The following is a 27706-nucleotide window of genomic DNA, read 5'->3' as shown; positions in this document are numbered from 1 at the left end:
ACAACCACCTCCTCGCTTAATTTCTCTGTCACTGCGATAGAGTCGAAAGTTCGGGATATTTAATTCTGAATCAGATACTGCTTGAGAGCACCATGTTTTAATGATTGGTATGCAAGAAGGCTTGGCTAGAAAAGCTAATGTTTTCAGGGCGGAAATTCTGTTCAAAAGTGAACATGCATTAATAAGTAGTAAGTTCAAAAGGGAGTTTGGAGTGTGAAAAAACGGGCGTTTCCCTATTGATGTTATGTATTTGGGAAATACATAGACTGTGGTTAATTATGTTTGCCCGATCATATGAGCTATCGCTTGAGCGAACTTTATTTCTATTGAGATTAGGAATTTCTGAAGGTCAAAAAATCCCTATTTTGATGAAGTGGACTAGTTTGTTGGACTAGGCTAGGCGGACAGTTGAGATAAGCACTTGTTAGTTGGCGTTGTGTAGATGGTGGGTAACCTAGTAATCCATCTTGCACAGAGAAAAAGTGTTGTGGAAAGTAATCTCTTATAGGTTTGTTATTTAACACATTTGATGACAGTCGGTGAAATTATAGGCAATTGTGGTTTAGATTTTCGTCAAACATTTGCCTATCAATCTGCATCCATATGTTTGGTCTGGCTATCGAAATATCTGAAATAACACCCATTATCACCTTCAATGGAATTCTTCCTTTTATGAGTTCGCACAAATACAGAAAAATAATTCAAGGAATGTCTTCATTTGGACGATTTATGATGCCTCATGGTGAAAGCCAAGGTCCTTTGCATGTTGCGAAGAATTTCTTCCTTCTGTCAACCAGAGCAACCATTATTTAAGAACATGGAATGCTCATACAATGTGGGAGACCGTAAAAGTCTTTTGAATTGCTGCAGAAATTATCAAGCAAAAATTTTCTGGAACATGAAGATTTCTTATTCTCAAATGGAAAGAGTTGATGCTGATGTCTGTAATGCAGCTTTTATATTAAATGTATCGGTTGCATGAACATTCTCAATGAAGAGAAACGTCATCTACGGTCTCAAATATGATTCCGAATTGCTGCAACAATCGTCAAGTAAAGTTTATCTGGGACATGAAGACTTTTTATTTTCAGATGGGACGAGTTGATGCTGATGTCTGTAATGCAGATTTTATATTAAAGGTCTCGGTTGAACCTTCTTAATGAAGAGAAACATCATCTACGGTCTCAAATATGCGATAATTGTGGTTTGAATATTTGCGAAGATAGCGATTCCACTGTAATGTAATGATATTATCGTAAAATATGAATTCACAAGACAGTGTGAAACAATGAGAGGTCCACACAACACTTCAACATCAACATATTGTAACGTGAAATGACGAACTGTTAATATTTGAGAAAATCTCTCATTACATTGTTTGTGTCCTCAAACTCACTTAAGGTGAGCTAGTGAGGACATGAGAACCAGATGACCCAGTTGTACATATCTATATATAAACTGTGCATCAGTGTGTTCACTGATTTATCAATTACTCTGTGGTGACATAATGAAGGTGAGCTGATTCATTAATTGGTTCAGAAATGCAGATCACAATTCTGAAGTTGATTATCTTCGCGTTGGTGATATTGACATTCGGCAGTTTCAGTCCACAGAGTTTCCTAATGTCAGGTAATTAGTTTCTCAGTTGTAAGTTCCATTATACTTTGGGCTCGTTGCAACGAATGCAGCAGATTCTAGTGAGCGGGATCGCAATTCAGTTTCATTGACTCACATGACTTACATGTTTATTTGATTAAACACTCTATTTACAAGCATCTTTGTGTGCATATTCCACATTTTGATTCTTGTTATTGTTGCATCGTAAGGAAGATTCTGACAGCTGTTCTCTGTGATTTGATTTTCAGTTTCTGGACTTCCGCAAAAGAGAAGTGTTGCGGTGAAAGTTGAGGAAGCGGTACCAATGCCATTATGGTACAGCAATCGGAAGCACTGAGAAGACTGTGAATTTCACTGTGTATTTGGTTATCCATTATAGTGATAAGTAATATGATGTGAACTTCTCAGATTGTGTTCACTTGTGTTCGTGTTGTTTCAAATATAAATCATGTGAACAGACAGAGTTTTATTTTGCATTCGAAGTGTGTAAAACATACATGGCGAATGTGGTATTTTGCGTGAATATATGTGTGATAGGCTGTATGATTTCAGTTAGAACTTTGTGCGACATCATTCAGCATTTGTCCGTAAGCCATTCCAACTCACATTGTACACTTCTCGTACCAGACTTATTTTTCAACAATTCATCAATGACGTAGTGACACCAAAATATCTTCAATAAGAATACTTAGTTGCTGATATAATGCGACTCGCGCGACTTAAACATATGGTAATGTACAGATTGTTTGACCATAATTCACTAATGAGTGACGGAGCTCCACACTGAAGTGCAGACAAACAGCTCTCCTAAAACGTATAGTTACGCGTTACTAAACAACTGTCAAGTAAATTCAGCTCGTTCAACATGTAAACGATCAAAGACAAATGAATCATTCAATAATACTGAAATTTATACAGACTACCATGATCATATTACGAAACTATCTGTAAAGCTTTTACCTATCTGAGTAGCAATAATTTACATCTGTCTCATGTTCCATTTCGGCCACTCAACACAACACTTCAGTTTAGTTTAGCAGTAAAATAAGTAAGAATCATGGGATGAGATGTGGAGTTGGAGGAGTAGATTTGTCACATAAAACGATCAAATTCAATGAAATGCTGAACTCACAGTTTCTCGACTGCCTTAATCATGTGAGTTATGCTGCATAAGAATGTATTTCGATATAGAATGTTGAGGGGAAGAAATGGTTTGCCAACACAGGAGTATGCGTAATGAAATTATGCTGTTGAAGCATAATCGTCACATTTTAGTAAGATGCACATAATATGAGTATAACATCAATATTGTTATGATATGATTAATTGACTGACGTTTGCTTTGAACATAATATCTTTGAACAGTTTCAGTTTGTGAATGTCACTTGCTAAATATTTGAAGTGGAAATACTCACATTGAGCCCTCTACAAGTGACGTTGAATCATGAACGTGTCAATTGACTTTCTCAATTAACTGCTTCACAACTCTTTCACAATGATGATACGCTGTCGAAAACTCACACAAGTCAAACATATTTATTCGAATATCTGGAAATGCTAATTAAATTACTGAGCAGTAACTAATGAGATGGTTTTCAGTCAACTACCGGAATCAGACGCTGCTCCTTAGATCAGTCGGAAACTGAATAGTATTTGACATGGATTAGCGGTCAATCGTTTTGTTTTTGAGAGTTTAATTGACAACTAAACAACACGATCTCATACAGTCACACATTAAAACTTTCAATGTTGCACTCTTCAACAAACTAATAACTCGTTCCATGCATTTCAATTATCAAATGTTTGGCAAACACAGTGGTACTCACCAAATTACATTTTCGAAACGATTCAGTTTGAACGGTGATTTCAGGTAGCGACTCCGATTTACGTTGTTCCAGATCATTAGATCTCATCGTTTATTTTTGTGACTAAATCGATGGAATGCAAACAGTGTAGTCTTACTTTAACTTTGTCATTGATGAATACTCAAATACAACTGCATTGGAGAAAACCCAGAGTATTTTCACATGTTGACCGCAGTGAAATTTCAGCTCAATTGATCTCCTTGTTGACTCAGTTCACGTTTCATTGCATTGCATGATCCAGTTTGAAAATAATTTGTGCCAACTTGTATGACATTCCTTAAGTATTACTTACTTCCATCATGTACAACAGCAAATGAAAGCATTCAAAAGATTGACAATCACTCTTAAACTTAATTATAAACCTTTTATACAACTGTGGACTTCCACATCTAGTTAGTGTAAGAGAGCGGAGTGTGTTTTTACGCAATTTTGTTCATTCGACTCAAAGCTGGATGATATAGTTGTTCGGTCAGTGTGCAGATGCCTCACTACACTGTGTATTTCAATCGTAATCAAATTCAGTTTACAAATAGACCATTGAGAACAAACTCCGATTTGATTTAGTGTATTGTGGAGACCAGAGTTCAAATTATTGTTGATATAATCATCTTAAAATTTGGTCCTACAACGTCGTAAATTCTGAATATTCCATTGTTGCTGGTTGAGATTCCAGAAGCTGATTATCTGATTCAGCTTTCAAATCAGTTTGCTTACATCTAGGCGGCAAAAGCTTTCACTGACTATTCGCATGTACGAACACGCTATTGTGCCTCCTTAAATATCTCAACCCGCTAACGTTTAATTAGTCATAAAATATCATAAGGTTCACAGCTTCAATGTATCTGTAGTGTTGTTGTTTCATGTGAACCAGATGACTTTACTATTGAGCTTTATCGTCGTACTGAATATTAGATGCATTGGCTATTTCATGTAAAGTGATCTTCTTGGCCATTTTACGAGCATTGGATCAGTAGCTTTTGACGCATTTGTTCACGGTTCATTGTGTTCGTAGATGATTTGTATTCACTCGTTGTATGTATGGTTGACCTAATAATGAGATATTTGCTCATCAATATCTTCGAAGTATTGAGGTAAATATTTGTAAGGTACAACGTTCTTAGGAAGGAAGCTATTCGATTGATAATATCATGAACCTTCACTATAATGTTTTATTTCGTCAGAGGGCGAAAGTTAAATTTACACTTGAAAGTAATAGCGTCATGGGTATATGGATCCAAGTGTGACGTCGATTTACAATGTCACTGACTGTTATTTTGATGCACATAAGGAATTGTATTTTAATTAAGTGGTAGGGTAAATACCTTCAAATAACGACTCAGTGGAAACTGAGACATCTATATTATACTCTTGTTTTGACTTTCTTTTATTAGATTTTATTTTTTTATATGTATTTTGTCTTTTGTGCTGCAAATCGTAGCAACTGCCGACATACTTTGATATCATTCGTTGTCTCATTCAGTAAAGCGATAACTTTACGTTTTTGCTTAATGATCAACTTGAATTTTTCGACAGTTTCATTGCTGATGAATGGTGAAAGAATAAATGCGATTTTAAGTTGGACACATTTATTCGCGTGTAAAACAGCTGAAAGATCCTAAATGTATATTTGTTCTGTAGTAAATGTTATTCATAAAGCAGTCTCCTCTGTTATAGGTGAGAATATGCACATTCATATGTACATTCATAACATATAACTAACGTGTTGAAGTAGATAATAAATGTTCTGTCAAACTATCTTGCAAAAGATATTAAGTGTTTAATGTCAAGGATCATTCTAACGTGATGTTATCCTTAGGAACTAGGATGTACGGGATAGCTGTTTCAATCTAATGTTGAATTCTTCAGCAGCACACATCGAGAATCTAGCCAGCGATCGTTATGAGGGGCCTCATGTTTCTGAGTTTTCATCCAATTATTTATATTTCTAACTTCATCCAATAACACTGATAATGTTTTATCTTAACACTTTAATTGTCAGATGGAATTTTAATTGCTGGATTGAATTCAACATATGAAATAAAAGAACACAAAATGTCTTGCATACTGAATAATTCATACTTAAGACTCTATGGAAATGTGAACATTTGAAGGTGATATACGCAAAAGCAAGACAGTGGAAAATATGTACATATCATAATCATTACAAATGAAAAATTTAAGCTATTGTTTGCCATAGAGGAAGATCATCATTGAACACAGTGCACTAGTACAATCTGATAAAATAAAGCAAAAGATGAAGTAGTCGAACTCCAGTTTCATTACTCGGTGTTGAATTGTTAACGACTGATTTAAAATTAAATGACTTAATTGCTTAAACCCACGTGGAATGAGTTGGTATTTAAAATTTTCACTGAAAGGTGGCTTCTATTTTGTTGAGTATTCCTAATTTTACAGTAATTACAAACAGTTGGATTTTCGTTTTAGTAAATGGCTGGATCTTCATGAAGTCAACAAACCAAGCGACTGATAAAATGCTTCAACAATAATCCGCCAAGTAGTGAACAATAGGAAGTCAAAACTGTAACGAAACAACTTTGTACCTATAGAGACAGTTTTAGCAAAGTAAGAGTGAGAATGAAGTTGAAGTCTTTTTATGAAAGCGTTGGTTGAAGTTTTACACAATTGTCGAATCCAACCATGAGACTTCTGATTGCTAGCCCTAAATCATAAAGATAAATACAGTATATCGACGGGCGAATTAAAATCATGAAAATGACCGGTTGTTTTTATTGAGATAAATAAATGAATCATACTTGTTTCGATCATGTAAGATGAGCACTAGAAATATATTGGTATAGTCCTCAGAACGTTTCACTTAATAACCTCGGACAGTCAGCTACAACGTAGGTTCAGGCACATATACATGCATCGGTTCCAGTTGCCATACCTCATTAGCACAGCAAGATAAACACCGGATTCATAAAAGTAGTTAATTCAGTGGTGGTAATATATAAAAGTAAGATTGCATGCAAGGACATAGTAAAGGAAGAAAGAATTAGTACGTAGGAAGAAAAGTAATATGTGGTTTTATTCACAATGATTAAGGGAAGACAGAGAGTGTATACGCATTTTGATCGATTCTGAGCCATGTCACCAAGAGTATCCGAAAATTTGGATATGATAGTTACGCGGACTCCAATCAAGTAGTCTGCATCTACGGACACGGCTTAGATTAGGAGTTGATGACATCAAATAATCAGATGATCGTAAGAACTGTGCATATGAATTAGTTCATACTAGATAAGAGATATGTTCTTGTGCTAAATCAAAACAAAATGGATTGATGTAACTCATTGGATTAAGACATTATTAGACATGAGTAAATAATAAAAAAAATGTGGTGATCCTATTGTAGTTTTGTTTTACGTTCTTATAAAGTGAGAAGAAGCTTTCTTCAACGTAAAAATTTTTCTATTTTTTAATGTATTTTTGTCTGAATTGTATCTCTTCGTATACACCTAAATAATTATGCTTTTTAAGTATACTCTTCCCTTGTTTATTTCTTCATTATATTGTGGTGTGAGCTACTTATATTGACATAAGTAGTATATAACGTGCGTTAAAAGAACGTAATGCTCGGCAGCAAAAGATGGCGAAGACCAAGAAAGGTGGAGCGAGAACATAATGGAATTTGTAAGAAAACCTATGAACAATGGAATGGGAGACAATCGATTGGTGTTTGCAACAGAAACAATTCAGTTTGGTTTGATGCGTGAATATTTTGCAAATTGTCGATTTAATATATGGTATTCAGATTTTGTTGAAATAGACTGTAATTGTTGTGCTAAATACATCCGTTTGTTTCGTTCAATTTTAGATTCATCAACTTCTATGGAATTTTTATTGTTATACAATTTATTCACTTATATTTCCCTAACAATTTTATATTTATCAAAAGGGGTTAGTGAAGAATTTTAGAAATTTTACAGATTTAAATTATGAGTCATTTGAAGCTAGACCACATTATGGAAAACCTGAAAGTATCAGATGGCCGTTTGGTCCTAGTATGGGACTCCTCAGTAGTGCGCATCCACGGTCCCGCTCCCCCTGGGACTCGAAACCAGGATTTATCAGTCTCGCTCCAGGCGATAAACGAGCTAGACAACAAACTCCATTCTGATAATAATAATCACCTGCTCACTAGTGACTGACTTCAAGATACATTTTTGTAGTTCTAGTGAGAAATCGTTACCAGTGGAGTTCAACCAGGTCTGTCGTGAGATAACAACTCACCGAGGACAATGGTGTATGGTGGCGCAACTTCGTAAATTGGTTGAAGTTAGACATTAACAGCGTTGGATGCCGGCTCAGTGGTCTAGTGTTTAAGCGCCTGGTACGAGACTGATAGGTCCTGAGTTCAAATCTCGTGGAGAGCGGGATTGTGAATGCGCACTGCTGAAGAGTTTCATACTAGGACAGAACAGTTGTATAGTGCTTCCAGGTTCTCCATGGTATGGTCTAGCTTCATTTGACTCATGATTTCAACCAGTTCCATCTATTTTGTTTTTTATTTCTCACATAAATCAATCCTAATTCCATGTTTCCACTGTCTATTTGAATGCTTCAAATTGTTTTCATTTACGTGTTTGTTTTTGTTTGTTTTTTGTTGTTATGACAAATAATAAATTATCTAACCCTTACCTAGAATAATGAGTGTAAAATGCGATCTGTTCACTGAGGTTACACCTTTTGAAAAATGAATATAAAATGTCTATGTGTGCATAAATTCGGGAAAAACATTACAAAACAACTCTCCCCTCAGTGAATTACAAATTATTCAATGACAAAATAAATTTAACAGTTGACAAGTCTAAAATAAAACAAAACAGGCATTCTGGATTGGGAAGAGGGGTTTTGTTGTTAGCTACAATTCCAGTTTACTATGACGTAAATAAAATCAGTTGAAAATCATTATGAAACAATTTAACATTCTGCTTTCAGATTCATCAATACAAATGCTAATTATTGATAATCCTTATTTTAAGGTTAATCTAATGCCATTTGTATTCTTTTTGATAAGAGTCTAAGGGTTTTGTAGAAACAAGTAGATTTTTCACATGTTATGATGTTCTTGTGAGAAGAGAGCAGTAGAGTTCAATCATATCGTGTATAAGGCATTCATTGAATAATATCACTTGATGATAGTTAGACAATACACTGGGTCAATTAAAATTACAATTGCGAATCATTGTTTGATAACTCAATGATCTAGAGGTGTTGAGTTTGATCGTACGTGTGACCGTAGATACATACTGCCGAGGTGTTCCGTACTAGGATGATACAGCTGTCCGTTACTTAATGGTTTTCGATGATTATCCAAATAAATTCAGTTTGTGATATAAACGATGAATTAGATTTTTGACTGAGTAAATCTCATATAATTGTTAGTTGAAGTTCAAACTATAAAAAGTAATTTTCATTTCATGACCTCATTTATTTACCATGAATTGCTTCATATCTTTCTTCCTGTACTTTATCCTTATACACAGTCTTTCTTTTATATATTACCACCACTGCATTAACTACTTTTATCAATCCTGTGTTCATCCGGCTGTGCTAATGAGGTATGTTGACTCGAACCGATGCATATATGTTCCCGGTCCTACGTTGTAGCTGACTGACTGACATTTAACATGAAACATTTTATATTCGTCATTTTACCATGATAATTTTATTCATGATTAAATTAAATGCACATTTAGTTAATATCACTAAAGGCGACTAAAGTTAAAGATGCATATCATTATATTTTAAGTTAGTTATCTAACGTTATTCTGTTCACTATGAGAGTTGAATGTTTCTGGCACAATTTCATCCAGGTTCATCCAGGTCATAAAAATTTCATAGCAATCTTGTTTATTAACTAAAGACATTCTTACAGGTTATGTCGTAATGTACAGATACAAATGTTTAGTAAAATAATAAGCAAGTTTTCAAACGAAACATTTTCCAAAAATCATGTGCATTATCACAATCAACATTTTTTATAAGCAAAGATGAATAATGGCTAGTAGTGGAAACCAGGATGCGCGTCACTTTGTTCTATTTGGAACGCGTCAGCTGGATGTACCTGCATCTCACAGAAACTCCAACTCAGAACCACTCACTTCAAACGCCATCTTGCGTTACCCACCCAGCTACTGAGTCCTGATAGCCACTTGCTTGTGCAATGGGATGAATTCGAATTCACTTCGTATTGTTTGGCTTGTATCTTCCCATTGAAGTTTCAGGACTGAAATTGATCAGTCTGTTATTGATATATGTGCATACTGTGTGTATGCCTCGATAGTGTCTTAATTTACAAGTATTATAATCATAAATATTGTTTACCTCCTTTAATATTAAATAAGTTGCAGGTCCAGTTACACTAGTTTGTGAACAAACTGTATTATCATCTTCCCACACACTTGTATCTTTTTTTGAGGCAAATCAATTATTTTTCATTGAGTCGGCATTTATGAGGTTGTCATAATTCACATAATTTGTGGCATAAACTATAATTAGTTTTATTGAATTTTTATCAACTCGATGTGAAGATAATAGTGGATCTGTTTTTGTAATTCTGACACTATTGAATTGACATTTTGTCTTAATTATATATAACATTTAAATAAATTAAAATCATATTGTTTAGTAAAACACTTGAATCAAATATTTTCATAATCCTATAGTTAACTTCATAAACTGAACTTAGTTGAGTAACCATTGAAAAATTGGAAAGACTAGATAGCTGTATGGAAGTCCTCAACAGTGGACAATACCGATTCCGCCAAGGGTCTAACCCAAGACCTTGTTTCCAGCGCTTAGCCTCAGAATAGCTGAACCAATAACCAGTGGTAAATATTGTACAAGTGATTTCAATTTTAAATGAACTCAAAACTTTCATATTTTACAGAAGAGTGCGTTATCTTTTTAAATGATTGAATCGGTGTCCATTGGTATACACTTTTAATTTCAATCGATTTACTGATGAATCACTGAAATCAGCGAAACAGCTATCTAATGTTTATTGGTTTTCAATGGTTCTATCTACATATAAATTTAGTTTGAATTGAACTTATCACCGTAATTATAAACAAAATCTGTTAAAAATCTAATGTAAACTTAGTAATTACTTATAACTTTAGTATGTTTGCATTAACCTCATCATGTTTTCGTTCTAAACACAAGAATTGGATGGAACTAGAAAAGAAGGCCCAGGACAGAGTGGGTTGGAGAATGTTGGTCGGCGGCCTATGCTCCATTAGGAGTAACAGGCGTAAGTAAGTAATGTTTCAATTACCTTCATCATGTTTTTGTTTTAAACACAATTGTTCAATTGCTTGTAATTCAATTATTTTACATATATGATTTATTAATGTAGATAATTCGGTAATTATGTGGTACGGCAACTTGAACTGATGTACGTACGTACGAAGTTTTACATTGTTACTAATTGACTAAATATGTGATTTTCAGGATCAGTAGTTTGTAAGCCGCTTTTTCTCAAATTTTTGTTACATCAAGTATTGGATAACCATTAAAATGGAGCCTATGGAGAAAAAGAGATTAAGAAAGGGAATAAAAGTGAAATTATCATATCATAATTGACGTTAAGAGAAGAAAACGTATCGATTGCTGCACGAACCTCCGAGTGCAGAGAATTCAGTCGGACTACCACATAAATAGTATTAAAATTGACACCCTAGGAAACGACATATTCGCCACTATTTTATCTAAATTTTACAAAATAACGAAACTAGACTACAGTGAAAACACGGTCCAACATTCTGTAGTACACCGGATCATCATTGACTAGTGGAACGATTCCACAGACAACTGAAAAGCTCATGGATGGTACAACCTGACGTTTCTAGATGGAGTGAATCCCTACCTCTTATTTTAATAAGCATAAGTTCCACAATTAAAGAAGACCTACAATGTACTCCGGCACAGCTCGTCTATGAAACTAATTTAACCTTACCGGGCCAGCTAGTGACGCGTAACTGCAAACTCGTATGTACGGATCCCACTTCTTTTTGCGAAAGACTAATGAGCCATATGAATAACATTAAGCCTGTTGCACCTCGGCCAGTTGTCTTAGAAGAGCAAGTTAGCAAGCATCTAGATACGTGTAAATTTGTATTTGTCCGTGTTGACTCTGTAAGACGTCCTCTACAACATCCTTATGAAGGACCATATGAAGTAGTTGAGAGGCAAACAAAATATTTCACAATCAATAAGAACGGAAAAAAAGAAACAGTTTCAATCGACAGGATAAAACCTGCTTTTATAGAATCTGAAACAAATGACAGCCGAAAGCCGTCTATAGACAGTGGCAATCACACAACGCAGCTTCCAGTGTTTCCAAATAATTCTTCACCTACTCCGACGAAATCAATATTTTGTAAAACAGACGGTTCTAAGGTTACAGTTCCCACAAATTTAAATCCTAGTTCCGACACTTTACCTTCTACGAAAACAACTCGTTCAAGAAGTCATGTACATTTTCCTAAACATTATGTTGAATTAATTACTTAATCTTTATTCTGTCATTACCTGTAATGTGATTGAATATTGAATATTAGCAGAGTTACTAATAACATTTTTTTTCTAAAAAAAAACCAACTTTTTCTTGTGTACTACTAATATTGATAAGTTCATTATGGTTTTCTCTACATGTGTATGCGTTTCATATGATGTTTATTATTAATTATGCAAATATATACAATTTCGTTGGACTCGTTTAGTTTATCACTAATTGTTTACACAATTTATACATGTATTTACACTTTTCGGTAAACTCTCAATTTAATTACCGTTATTACTAATGGTATTATACACTCCGTTGTTGTTGTTAAACTTTTAAATATTCATTAAAATCTCTTTACTACAAGAGAAACATTTTGTTCTTAAATATGTATACACGTATAATTTCTTTTTAAACCAACATTTGTTTACCCTGTTCGTTGTGTAATTTTCTTCTCCCTCCAAAGCATTTAGAGTTTTACGTCGGGCATACTTCCACCGACGTATGCCCTAGGGGGGGAGTTATATGGTGACATATATTCAGTGATTTTTGTAACAACAAAAATAAAAACCACATTTTTTCTTTAATTTGTCACACTTTATTTGTAACCATATTTTTATTCAATATCTGTTGTTTTTCTGTATCACTTGTTAAAAAGATGATGATAATTGTTTTCGATGAATGATATACGATTCTACTACCGCGTTGTTTGAAATATAGAACACTATCTACGCCATTTGCTCTTCTATTTTATTGGCCACTGTTTGATTGAAGACTGTAATAGTATTATAACATCATTATAGGCCTTCCGACGCAACGTTGGACTTTTGGCGCGGATTACTATTGTATAATGCTATTGGACTCCGTCTTCTTCATTACGTCATCGGTGCAGTCACTTGCAGAGGAACATCTGTCAATCAAGTGAACTCAGTTTGTGGTCGTTGTTCTCACGAGGAAGTGCACAAGTAACATTCATTCTATAGTAACTGTTAGTGTCTGTTTGTTTAATATATCTTTTGTATTGCTAACGGTATTTTGTTACCTTTGGTTTTACTAACCGACAGACATCTAGGTTTCTTTACTATAAATTTTTTTTGGCATATCATTATTAACCTAGTGTATCAATATATTTTGTATAAGCTCCTTTTGTTTGGGAACCACTACACAATCTTACAACTTGATTCATGGGACTCTAATACCACTATGAATTAGACCGAATGACATTGGTTATTGATTATCGATCACTTAGTGTTAACGAATGTATTTTAGCGGGTATTCTATGAGTTATGAAGAGTAAAATCAAATTCAAGATGGGACATCAGTTGACTAAGATTTGCATTAGTTTGTTAACTAATTTGTGTAATATATACATATAGTCAATTTATCCAACCTAAAATCCATACCAGTAAGTGGTATTCAACTGAAAGTATGATTGTGATGTATCAGTGATATGAAATATGTATATATGAATCTATCTATGAAATAAAAAAAAACTAATTCAGTCATGTCTAATGCTTCTTGTTTATGATCTGTTGAAAGCCAATTAACACTTGTACCACCTTGTAAAGTATAATGTAGAAATGTGATCTGGTTGAAATTTAAACAGAAATAAAGTTTTTAAAAAAAATAAAGAATCAGTAAACTGGTGAGTTATTCCAGTATCTTTTTTTAACGAATTCATTTGATCAATCATTTGTTCCATTTTGTGTTTTTAATGTGTTTGTAAACTACAATATTGTAAATTGAATAATTCCATTGTAGATATTTTAATGGAAAAAGTCCTTTCTGAAGAAAAATCTTAGATAATGGAAAGACTTTTAAATATAATTATTTGTAAGAAAAGAAATAATGAGAAATTTAATACTTTACTTACTGACTTACGCCTATTACACCCAATGTTGTATAGGTCGCCGACCAGCATTCTAAAACCCACTCCGTCCTGGGCTTACCTTTCCAGTTCTATCCAATTCTTGTTCATTTTTCTCATGTCTATCTCCGTTTCCCGGCTTAATGTGTTGTTTGATCTTCCTCTCCTCCTTCAGCCTTGAAGATTCCATGTGATTGTTTGTCTTTGTGACACAGTTGGGTGCTTTCCTCAATGCGTGTCCTATCCACTTTCAACGCTTCTTCCTGATTTCTTCCACTAGGATCTGGTTTGTTCTCTCCCACAGTAGGTGTTTGCTAATAATGTCTGGTCAACGGATCTCAAGTAATTTCCGTAGACAAACTGTTAACAAGCATCTGTATCTGCTGGATGATGACTTTCGTAGTTCTCTAGGTTTCCGCCCCATACAATAGAACTGTCTTGACGTTTGTATTGAAAATCGTGACCTCGGTGTTGGCTGACAGCTGTTTTGAGTTTCACATGTTTCTCAATTGCAAATATGCTGCTCTTGCTTTGCCGATCCGCGCCTTCACATCTGTATCAGTTCCACCATGTTCATCAATGATGCTGCCAGATATGTAAATGTTTTTACATCTTCCAAATCTCCTCCATCAATTGTGACTGGATTGGTGCATTCTGTGCAGCATCGGAGAATCCTGCTTTTCCCTTTGTGTATAATGAGACCTACTACTGTTGAAGCTGCTGCTACACTGGTCATTTTCTCCTGCATTTGCTGTTCTGATTGCGATAAGAGGGCCAGATCAACTGTGAAGTATAGATCGTCCAACTGCATCCTAGATGTCCACTGTTTCCCGTGCTTTCCTTCAGATGTTGATGTCTTCATGAATCAGTCGACCACCAGGAGAAAAAGAAAGGGTGAGAGTAAGCAACCTTGCCTGACAGCGGTCTTTATTTCGAACGACTTTGTCAACTGTCCTACATGCACGATTTTACATTTTAATCCATCATATGAATTCTGTATGATAGCAACTATCTTCTGAGGCACGCTGTAATATCGAACAAGCTTGTATAGGATTGAAATATCTTGAATATGTTAAATATTACTGTAACTTACTACTTTGAAAAGTCCGAATACTGAATCTTGAATTCTCAAATGAAAATATATTGATGAGTGTGAACATTTGATTCGGTTTTTTTAATGTAATTCATTGACTGATATTCTTGTAACGTTTGCATTTTATTTTATTTTATTTAACGATTTATTCATGTTTATATTCGATTTGATTGTATTGAGTCCTTTGACCTATTCGGTTTCGTTAGGGAGCTTCCATCATTCTTCCTCAGTAGTGACTTTAGATATTAGTACCCATGAATATTGTGGTTGTAATTATCCGTAGGAACGATTAAATAATGATTTCAATCATCATGCTTTATCTTTTAAATACTAAATTTTCCCGATAGGCTATTGGAGTGATATGAGTAGATTTTGTTCAAGAACCTGTATATTAACTATCTAACTGGTATGTGGAATCGTAATACTACCTGTTTGTTGGGTTATTTCATGAAGCGGTAGTCTATTGGTGACGGTGTTCAACTTTCAACAACTGAGTTCAACACTCCAAACCATCCATTCTGATATCATTGGGCTTCTCAAATATAATTTGGCTGATACACAAATACATATTTGTGATTCCCAAATAAGCTGAAAATTGTTCCCTATGCATCATGTAACTTCAATTTCATATTAGTTATTTATTTACTTTTGAGAAGCGAATTACATAGAGTCACGAAACATCAGAAATACAATTTTGTATTCATTTGGATTATAGAGATTATTACGTTTTTGATTGATATGGTAAGGCGATTGACGTTAGACCATTGTTGAAAACCTGAAAGCCGTGGAAGCGTTGCGCATCCACGATCCTGCTTGTGTGAGTCGAACTCAGAGCACTCGGTTTCGCGCGTGAACACTTATATATATATATATGGTTATCACACTTCACTAAGATTTCCTGTAGTTTTTAAGTTCACACACATTCAATTGTTCACATTTGTGTGGTTGTTCACTAAAGTACTATCAAATGCAATAATAATAATAATAGTAGAGCCATATGTATTGTTATTAATAATGGTAGTATTGTTAGTAAATCACATTGCCAAACGGAATAAAACAACATGTATATGAAATACTGAGATTTGTGAAAAATCACATGCTGCGTGTAATGCTGAGAACAGTCCACGATAAATGTAAACAAGAACAATGTATCCTGAAATAACATCACACTCATTATTTGAGGTATCACAATGAGAAATAAAAGCAAATGTTACTCCGAATTAATCATCATATAGAATAAAAACCATAAAAAATGTTGAGCAAGAATTTCAATGGTGTAACAATGAGATTCCTGCCCGTCATCTCATCATGTCAGTTGTTATCTGGGAAAAGTAACATCTATGTAATTGCCACAATATCACTTGCTGAATGTCATGCAGAACACAAACGACATCATATAATACATCACACGAGTGTGGTTTGATGCATGCTCTGTGTGAATCTACCGAGGAAGAGTGATCAGCTGGTTGGTAGAGAGAAGATCGATTTGGGTAGCCATCAACAATCGATTGACCATGATTAATTAAAATGTCTGATTAATGTGATAATGCGAAACGTGACTCAGTTGAGTTTTTCAAGTTGATTAAGAAAGAGAAGTACCATTGATTTACATGACAAGACACCTAGAAACATATGCGAACAATCATTTATAAATTTCTTATTGAGTGTGTTTCAAAGCGCTTCACGTAATCGTTGACTCCGTCTAACACAAAATGATATGGGAGGAACTGAAAATGAATCTAACCATCGATATTTATTCATGTTACAGAAAATCAATCTACTACACCATATCTCCTTGGATTGTTGTGGTTTATAATTGTTTATCGGGCTAACACACATCACACAACATACTAATCAAATCTCATAATTCAATCGAGGGTTGATCGCTTCATGTAATCATCATCATTATGTTATGCCTTCTCTTCACATATATCTTGTAAGACATATGTAGTACAAGTGTATGTGAAATTAATCAATGAAACGACATAAATTATAAAAATCATTTGAAAGAAACTGTTTGTCGTTATAAGTAGTATGCACTACAGTATCATTCCATCATCTGTAACTGAACCTAGATCACCTGCTTTTCTCTTCGCATTCTCATTAATTGAATTGTAATAGTATAGATTGTTCATATTAATATACATTGAGTATGAGAATAAAAGTTCAAGATAAATATGTTAGAGTGTAAAAGTGACTCTCTCTGTCTCTCAACACAAGAAACATAGGTCAAGTACACTTACCACAACAGTGAGGTCAACCAACAAATCACCATCATTCCCTCTCCAAATCTACTCCACTCATATTATCAACCACTCACTCATTCACTCAACAATAACACACATGCTGCAATCTCACTCTCACATTGACCTTCACAGAATCACAGATACTAACACGAGACAATTGTATGTCCACTCACCCCATCTCACAGACAGTATGTTACACCCAAGTTTTGCTCGTCCCAACGATTGAAGTACGGGCTATCGATCTACTTGCAAATTACGAACCCAAATTAACAACAGAACCAAGTTTCAATTTTAGATAACAAATGTATTAGCAATTCACATATAGTCGACCAAATATCGTTCCAACAACAATAATAATAACAGTTACAAAACAAACCTTCTAATTTGTAGGTTCTTGGTGCAAAACTACCAAATACTAAAATCAACGACAAAGGAAAACCAAAATGTCCGAAATAATGATATATCCAAAATACTGTAAATTAATAATAAACAATAAAAAGATTTTAATCTGCCAAATGCCTACAGTTCTTCGTAACACAGTATAAATGCAATGTGTCTATATCCATTCACAGTGCTTCTCTTCGTATCACATTGAAACACACTTCTAGTGTTTCGCTAGTTTTGTTAGTTCAGTGAGAATGCTGAGTGTTCAATATACCGAGTTGTTCATTGTGAATTCGTTAATTGGTGTGTTCAGATCCAGTCGACAGTGTTGTTTTCAATAGTGATGATTATGTCACTTGATAATTCAGTGAGTGGTGAGATCGTGTTATAGAAAGAAGAAGTAGTTCCATTTCTAGTTGGTGCAGGTGAGATGTTCCGTGCGACTGAGTTTTCTTCACATTCATTGCACTGCATTCATTATTATCATTTTGTAATAATTCAACATGAAGTCAGAATTTTCTTTGTTTTTATTTGTGTATGGTATTACTGTGTGATTACATCTTCGGACGTTTTATTCATGTTAGTTTACTGCTTTGTAGCAGTTGGAATGGACTTCAGTGTGGTATCTCAGTCTTCGGAGAAGAGAAACGTGAAGAATAAGAATAAAATGAATGACGAATATAACAACTATTTGAAGAGTGTGTACAATAATTATGAGTGAAATAAGTTTGTTTTGGAATTGCACTCTCATTGAATCAATAAAGTTTCATTATAGATCGTCTTGAACGTTTCTTCCATTGGCATAAGTGAGAAAAGTGGTCAATATGATTTGATATTCTGTTCTTGTTTATGGTTTAGTAATCTAATGAATAGGCATTTGATTTTTGATAACAGCCATATACCGCTTATATCTGTCAGCATAAATAGCATATACCATACCTCTCCTTCAACTGTGGTCTGAATCTCCCGTAGTTCTTTTTACTCCTCACACAGCCATCTGTCTCCCGCGAGTAGGATCGTGAATGCGCACTGTCATCGAGGAGTCACACAATGGGACGAGACGGCCGTTCGGTGCTTTCAGGTTTTCAACGGTCGTCCAATAGCAATCAGTTCATGAGCTCAATGAAACACTTATTAATCTCCACAATCCGAAACTAGAATTATTTGTTTGCCTGTGCAGTATATCTTACTAAAATGTTGACAGAATGGCTTTAGCTTTGTGAAGTGAATAAATAATAATGATAATAATAATAACAAACATCGACACTCCAGATACATTATGAAATAGAGGCGCGTTAATGAGATGCACATTTGATTTGACAGTGACAGCATATTGAGTAGTGACTAATGCCTTACTTACTTAGTCCTCATTTTGACAAATTCCATTGACCTGGTTTCCGTAAACATACTTGTATAGATTATTCGGTATCGTGTAGACTAAGGTTTGGCGTTTAGTGAGTGAACATAATAGATGATGATTTGGATGACCCGTCAAAATGTGATGATGACGAGAGAATAATCATCATATGTAGCTTCAAGATCAACAATTCGTTTTGTTCTTCCTATTATAGTCAGGCTAATTAAAAGAGTGAGCAAGTAATTTTGTTGGATGTGCGTTTTGATCTGTTTTTAAAAGGAAAATCAACCGTGTGATTGCAGTTGAAAGTGACCAGTACTAACTGTTCTTAAGTACTTCACAGACGATAATCTTTTTCGACTCATGAACATCATCTCGACTGTTTGACCTGTATAACATTTGAACCTTAGTTTATAAAGTATGAGGATTACTTCAACGTCGATGTCAATGCACTTGATGATGCCGCTAATGTTAGTACACCCGTAAAATAAATTGAAACTTTTGAATATAAATTTTACAGTAACGTTTTCTTTCCCAGGTATCCAACAGGTTTTTGTGATAGTTCGGATTATTTTAATTGCAGTACAAAATAGAAATAACGCAGTTTAACCAAGACGTACTGGGTAAACACGAATGAATGTATTATATTCGGAATCGGAAACCAGGCAATCAGGAATTCCAAATGAATCATTATTTCATACAAATACAACTCTACACTTTTGACTCGACAAATGGAATCATGGCAGCAATGCTTTGGTGAACTGTTCTGAGAGACCACTGATAACAAAACAGTGTTCACAAAAGAGGCTAATAAACCGTCTACGTACTTCTCATTTCCATCATATCTAATAAAGATCTAATATCTTCTCCATTTTCTCCCAAAAATATAACTCAGCACTCTTCTCACATTCACTGAAACCGTTTCATACATACATGAATGTCATGCCAACGTTATTGGAATTTGTACGTGGTTGTATTACAAAACAAACTGAAAAAGGCATTTTCATATAAGGTTTGTTCAGATAAACAGATGTGAATAATAATGACAATTAAAATAATATGGTTATTTGGTTTTTATATCTACATTGAAGGACATAAGATGAAAATGAGAACAAATACAATGCAATGAAATATGTTTTCAAATACTAACAGTATGTCATTTCACGTTACAATATGCTGATTTTGAAATGTTCTGTGCATCTCTTGTTGTATTACACTGTCGATTGAATTTATGTTCTATGGTTATCCCATTACAATATAGTTGAATCGCTATCTTTGCAAATATTCAATCCATTAATATTTCAGAGATGAGACTGTAGTTGACGGTTTTTATCACTGGGAAATTTCGTAATGTCAGTATTCATTGCACTGAGTCTTGGTCTTGTGTTTTCATGCAGTCTAGACCACTTGTCATAAAAGCCACATAAAATGCACCAGTACCACCTCAATCCATTTGAGAATCGCAAAACCTCTTGATCGAGACACACTGTTGCTTGATAAGAGGGTAATATTTAGTCTAAATGTCAGAACGATTCGGCAAGAATTTTCAGTATTCCAAGTTCAACTTTTAACTGGCAAATAAATTCCAAAATTGACGTCCTCTTAATTTCGATATCCATACACTATTCTGAACGAAGTGAGAACATAATTCAAAGGAATTGTGCAGAGTTTTATTGGTTGTCTCATTGCCTCAACTATCGACTGCTACATATTCTTCCAACCGTTGCTTTCCTTCTATTTAGTGTGCTCTGTTGTATTTGACATTCTGCGGGCCGTGAAGTTGAAAGAACGTTTCGTAGAAGTTACGCCTTATGTCGTTCCTTGTCTCTTCGTCCATAACTTTCACGTCATTACCTTTAAATAAACAACCCTAAATAACATGGCAGCAATCCTTCGACTTCTATTATACTTAGCAATTTGCATGTGTCATACCCACAACATAGGTCAGAAGAAGACTGAAATCATGTTTATGTGTCGGGATTAATACCCAGATTCAGAGCATATAAAGAAAGTAAAACTTTAACTCATATAATTCATGTACTACTATCAATATTAGTACTACTGATACTATTACTATTGATGATTTTAATACTACCACTGAATTTTTGCGAATTGATAGAGAGAAGAAATCTATTGAAGTCGAGGAAGGTTTGTTATTTCGGATGTTTTGACAGAGAGATTAAACTTTCGGATACAGATCAATAAGCATAGGTTACACGAATACTAGAAAAACAATGATCTACAATTTGACCAACTATCATTTTTCACTCAATTATACGTTGAATGCGCATTGATAATGGTGTGACTTGTACTCTACGAATGTTAAGCACTTCTCTAATAATAATACACAAGCCGGTCAGTGTGCGTTTCATCACTTATCCACGAAGAATAGACATGGAGTGTAGTGAGAATTTGACTACGAATATGCCGAGGAGGTGTAAGCATTCGAAGCACACAAGGTGAAACTGAGTGGAAAATTACGATGTTTGTCATTATATTATGTCGATGGATTCAATTTGCTTATTCACGAACCATCGGCAAGTCACCGACTGGTTTTTCTGTTACTTCAAATCGGTCAAATATTTCATATTACAGAATACGTTTGCAAATAATGTAACATGTCACACAGTCATTTTGCTCAGTGATGGCTCGTTTCATTATCACTAAATATCGGGTTCGTCATTGAACTAAAGTTCATATTCACAGAATATACACTAATTCAAATGCGAATAAACATTCAGAGAACCAGTAAAAGTCATGAAGAAGATTTATTTACGGACTGCTTCAGGAGGATTGGTAGTCGTGGTACTTACAAAAATATCGATGAAACTGGTGTCTTTATTCTTCTTTTTACACCATTTTTGGGTTTTCCCTTTCCGCTTTTTTCTCCATTGGACGAGATCTGGCAGCAACTTCATTAGCCATTCCTACAAAAACAAAACCAGTCATGTTCAAAAATTCAAACGTCTGCTGTACAAATAAACATCGCAGGCAAGTCTAAACGAAACAACTACTCAGCCATCATGAAATAATCAGAAATGAGGATTTTTAATAAAGGGTATTGAAAGTAATAAAACATCAATCACATGGAACAACTCACCTGCACCAACTAGAAATGGAACTACTTCATTTTTCAATAACAAGATCTCACCACTCACTGAATTATCAAGTGACACAATCGTCACTACTGACAACAACACTGTCAACTGGATCTGAACATATCAATTAACTAATACAAGATGAACACTCACCATTCTCATTGAACCAACAACACTAGCAAAACACTAGAAATGTGTTTCAATGGGATACGAAGAGAAGCACTGTGAATAGATGTGGACACATTGCTTTTATACTGTCTGTGAGATAGAGTGAGTGGACATACAATTGTCTCGTGTTAGTATCTGTGATTCTGTGAAGGTCAATGTGAGAGTGAGATTGCAGCATGTGTGTTATTGTTGAGTGAATGAGTGAGTGGTTGATAATATGAGTGGAGTAGATTTGGAGAGGGAATGATGGTGATTTGTTGGTTGACCTCACTGTTGTGGTAAGTGTACTTGACCTATGTTTCTTGTGTTGAGAGACAGAGAGAGTCACTTTTACACTCTAACATATTTATCTTGAACTTTTATTCTCATACTCAATGTATATTAATATGAACAATCTATACTATTACAATTCAATTAATGAGAATGCGAAGAGAAAAGCAGGTGATCTAGGTTCAGTTACAGATGATGGAATGATACTGTAGTGCATACTACTTATAACGACAAACAGTTTCTTTCAAATGATTTTTATAATTTATGTCGTTTCATTGATTAATTTCACATACACTTGTACTACATATGTCTTACAAGATCTATGTGAAGAGAAGGCATAACATAATGATGATGATTACATGAAGCGATCAACCCTTGATTGAATTATGAATCCAATACATCAGCCGAGAATTTTAAAGAAAATTCTTTTTCAATGGACAGTCCGTTGATTTATGAACAGTGTAATTGAAGTCATTTCGTGTCCTAGATCAAATTAAATGTAATTTTCTACAACTAGAGAAATTAAAACAAAAAGAGAGAGCAGGGAACAACAAAGCAGTAATTACCAAAATATGTCAATCAGGTCTGCCTATATGCGTGTCATGTGAAATAGTGATATACTTTTGAAGCTAGATAATATTCAAATCAGATAAACTTGCTGGGCGCGGTATTAACACAAGGTGACAGTATGTGGGTGGTTATACTCAGGGTATGCACTAATAAGGATCGCTAAGCATTTGAGGTTCTAATAATATCACTTTTGGAATGAGATACACTTACAGGTGCTAGAACATTAAATGCATTTTTAGAGGACCAGTATGCATCGATGCAGAGAACAATTAGAGTGAGTGATTTTATCGTACGGATAGATTGTGATAAATTATTCCAGAGTCTAGAAAAGTTACAGGTAAAGTAATTCATATTAATAGATGAGTTAGAATGAGTTTGTTTCACTAGTGCCAAGTAATTACGAATGTCATGGTGAGAGGTTTTGGCATATTGAATCACGTGATTGGATGTCTAAGATAGTTTATTGAGTAGTTTGAAAAAGTAAAGATTTAGTTTCAATCTCTTCTTCCATAAAAGGTCTAGCCCAAGTTTATGGCATTAAGATTCATAAGTAAAGGTGCAATCAGCTCCAAGAATACGAAGTGTAAAACGTCTCTGTACTGATTCAAACCTTATTTTATCCTTTATGCGCGCACTGCTAAGTATAAACGCGCAATATTCTAGAAGGGGTCAAACACAAACTTTGTACATTAAAAAAGAGCAAAAAAGGGACTAAGCCACTACCTTGTATTACACCACTTGTAACAGGGACAGCGTTAGACATCGAGGAGTTAATTTTGACTATTCGATGTCGATTGCTGAGAAAGGAATCAAACCAAGCAAGCAAAGGATTTTGAACCCCATAAAATGCAAACTTACTTATAAGAAGTTGGTGTTTAACCATGTCAAAGGCTTTAGAAATGTGCAGATATAGCATTAAGACTACATATCCTTAGCTACGTAGATAAAAAACTAAATTAAAGAAGTCGAAATGACATGTCATGCAAGATCGATCTTTAAGAAATCCGTGTTGAGTATCATTGATAAACTTTCCAGCGAGTAAATAGTTGAAAAGTTCATCGCTTATAGTTTTTCCATACTCCTAGGGACAACCGGAGTAATATTGATCGGTCGATAATTGTTTACGTAAGTCTTATCTTCTGATTTGTAACATTGTATGATTTACGCGTTTTCCATTAGTAAGGGTAAGAACCAGTTTCCATGGAGAGAGAGTAAACAGCTTTAGAAGAAGTGGAATATCTGGACCACCATATTTGTAGAGAAAAGATGAAATACCGTCTGCCCCATGACCTCTCGAAAGCCAAAGGGTGTTAATAGCCTTATTAGTTATCATGCATATGAAGGAAATAGATTTTATCTTGTTGCTAGTCACGCATATAACTCTTGAAGCAGAGCCACTTGTATTTCCAACACCATTCTCAAAAATACCACTGAACACGTCTGTTATAGGTTTAGAGTCGTATGTAAAAGTGCTATTATGCTGGATGCATGGTATATCAGAATTTTCAGTTGCTTTAGCGCTTTTATTGAAAAGTAGTGTTAAGTTTTGTACCTTCGAGTTAGTATTAAGTGCTAGCATCTCCTCATATTAATGGCTTTTAACCTATGTCTCTCTTCAATTTGGTTAAAAATTATTGTTATTTGTGCAGCTGCCGTAAATTCATTTAACTTAAAGTAATGATTCCATAGGCGTCTCAGTTTATTACAATATTTAGCTGGTATATATAATTCGTAGGGTTTACTAAAGCTGTACGTTTTAAGAGTTACACAGGAATCTAGACAGAAGTTAACGATCAGATAGAATTCGTCGATGGACTTATGAGACTGTTACATGAGAAAACGTTATCGCAGTCTGAAAGTTTAACCAGTGAATGCAGGAGATCCCAGTCAGCATGACTATAGTCTCTATATTGACAGACTTTTTGAATCGGTTGATTATAAGAAGGATATATAGGGAGAGAACAAGCTACTATCTTATGTTAACTGCTTTCAAATTTATCGTATACTTTTACAGATAGTGGGATAATATCTCTACTAAATATTAGATCAAGTATACTATCGTTTCTATTTGGGGTTCGAATCCACTGTAACCAACATTGCACGTAAACGGTTGCCGAGAACTCATCATTACATGACTGACAACAACTGGTAATCCCAGGATAGTTGAAATTTTCAGTGATAACCTTAGCATTAAAGTTTAGAGCAGATGCATGTATGAAGGCATTGATAATAAGATAACTCCCAATAATCGAACTATCAGAAGCTCTGTATATGCATCCAAATAGTAGACTATGATTCAGGGTGTTGACTGACATCCAGACAGATTCTGATAAACATTCAGGACACTACCTCCAACTTTATTAGTTGTTAGGGTATTCAAAGCATATATAATACAACCACCTCCTCGCTTAATTTCTCTGTCACTGCGATAGAGTCGAAAGTTCGGGATATTTAATTCTGAATCAGATACTGCTTGAGAGCACCATGTTTTAATGATTGGTATGCAAGAAGGCTTGGCTAGAAAAGCTAATGTTTTCAGGGCGGAAATTCTGTTCAAAAGTGAACATGCATTAATAAGTAGTAAGTTCAAAAGGGAGTTTGGAGTGTGAAAAACGGGCGTTTCCCTATTGATGTTATGTATTTGGGAAATACATAGACTGTGGTTAATTATGTTTGCCCGATCATATGAGCTATCGCTTGAGCGAACTTTATTTCTATTGAGATTAGGAATTTCTGAAGGTCAAAAAATCCCTATTTTGATGAAGTGGACTAGTTTGTTGGACTAGGCTAGGCGGACAGTTGAGATAAGCACTTGTTAGTTGGCGTTGTGTAGATGGTGGGTAACCTAGTAATCCATCTTGCACAGAGAAAAAGTGTTGTGGAAAGTAATCTCTTATAGGTTTGTTATTTAACACATTTGATGACAGTCGGTGAAATTATAGGCAATTGTGGTTTAGATTTTCGTCAAACATTTGCCTATCAATCTGCATCCATATGTTTGGTCTGGCTATCGAAATATCTGAAATAACACCCATTATCACCTTCAATGGAATTCTTCCTTTTATGAGTTCGCACAAATACAGAAAAATAATTCAAGGAATGTCTTCATTTGGACGATTTATGATGCCTCATGGTGAAAGCCAAGGTCCTTTGCATGTTGCGAAGAATTTCTTCCTTCTGTCAACCAGAGCAACCATTATTTAAGAACATGGAATGCTCATACAATGTGGGAGACCGTAAAAGTCTTTTGAATTGCTGCAGAAATTATCAAGCAAAAATTTTCTGGAACATGAAGATTTCTTATTCTCAAATGGAAAGAGTTGATGCTGATGTCTGTAATGCAGCTTTTATATTAAATGTATCGGTTGCATGAACATTCTCAATGAAGAGAAACGTCATCTACGGTCTCAAATATGATTCCGAATTGCTGCAACAATCGTCAAGTAAAGTTTATCTGGGACATGAAGACTTTTTATTTTCAGATGGGACGAGTTGATGCTGATGTCTGTAATGCAGATTTTATATTAAAGGTCTCGGTTGAACCTTCTTAATGAAGAGAAACATCATCTACGGTCTCAAATATGCGATAATTGTGGTTTGAATATTTGCGAAGATAGCGATTCCACTGTAATGTAATGATATTATCGTAAAATATGAATTCACAAGACAGTGTGAAACAATGAGAGGTCCACACAACACTTCAACATCAACATATTGTAACGTGAAATGACGAACTGTTAATATTTGAGAAAATCTCTCATTACATTGTTTGTGTCCTCAAACTCACTTAAGGTGAGCTAGTGAGGACATGAGAACCAGATGACCCAGTTGTACATATCTATATATAAACTGTGCATCAGTGTGTTCACTGATTTATCAATTACTCTGTGGTGACATAATGAAGGTGAGCTGATTCATTAATTGGTTCAGAAATGCAGATCACAATTCTGAAGTTGATTATCTTCGCGTTGGTGATATTGACATTCGGCAGTTTCAGTCCACAGAGTTTCCTAATGTCAGGTAATTAGTTTCTCAGTTGTAAGTTCCATTATACTTTGGGCTCGTTGCAACGAATGCAGCAGATTCTAGTGAGCGGGATCGCAATTCAGTTTCATTGACTCACATGACTTACATGTTTATTTGATTAAACACTCTATTTACAAGCATCTTTGTGTGCATATTCCACATTTTGATTCTTGTTATTGTTGCATCGTAAGGAAGATTCTGACAGCTGTTCTCTGTGATTTGATTTTCAGTTTCTGGACTTCCGCAAAAGAGAAGTGTTGCGGTGAAAGTTGAGGAAGCGGTACCAATGCCATTATGGTACAGCAATCGGAAGCACTGAGAAGACTGTGAATTTCACTGTGTATTTGGTTATCCATTATAGTGATAAGTAATATGATGTGAACTTCTCAGATTGTGTTCACTTGTGTTCGTGTTGTTTCAAATATAAATCATGTGAACAGACAGAGTTTTATTTTGCATTCGAAGTGTGTAAAACATACATGGCGAATGTGGTATTTTGCGTGAATATATGTGTGATAGGCTGTATGATTTCAGTTAGAACTTTGTGCGACATCATTCAGCATTTGTCCGTAAGCCATTCCAACTCACATTGTACACTTCTCGTACCAGACTTAT

The 27706-nt window shown here is 34.8% G+C and overlaps 1 protein-coding gene across 1 annotated transcript; it reads left to right on the top strand.

Annotated features, from left to right (window-relative positions):
• Positions 1–1622: 1622 nt before the first annotated feature.
• Positions 1623–27364, top strand: MS3_00010004 (uncharacterized protein; the record flags this gene model as incomplete). Its single annotated transcript, XM_051218337.1, has 5 exons — positions 1623–1629; positions 7321–7403; positions 10674–10765; positions 12816–12977; positions 27322–27364. The coding sequence occupies 5 exons, from the start codon at positions 1623–1625 to the stop codon at positions 27362–27364; spliced, it is 387 nt and encodes a 128-aa protein (XP_051072897.1).
• Between the last annotated feature and the right edge of the window lie 342 nt (positions 27365–27706).

Source organism: Schistosoma haematobium, chromosome 1 (assembly GCF_000699445.3).
Source record: "Schistosoma haematobium chromosome 1, whole genome shotgun sequence".
Lineage (NCBI taxonomy): Eukaryota > Metazoa > Platyhelminthes > Trematoda > Strigeidida > Schistosomatidae > Schistosoma > Schistosoma haematobium.
The sequence above is the reverse complement of the archived record's forward strand: the minus strand, read 5'-3'. Positions and strand labels throughout refer to the sequence as shown.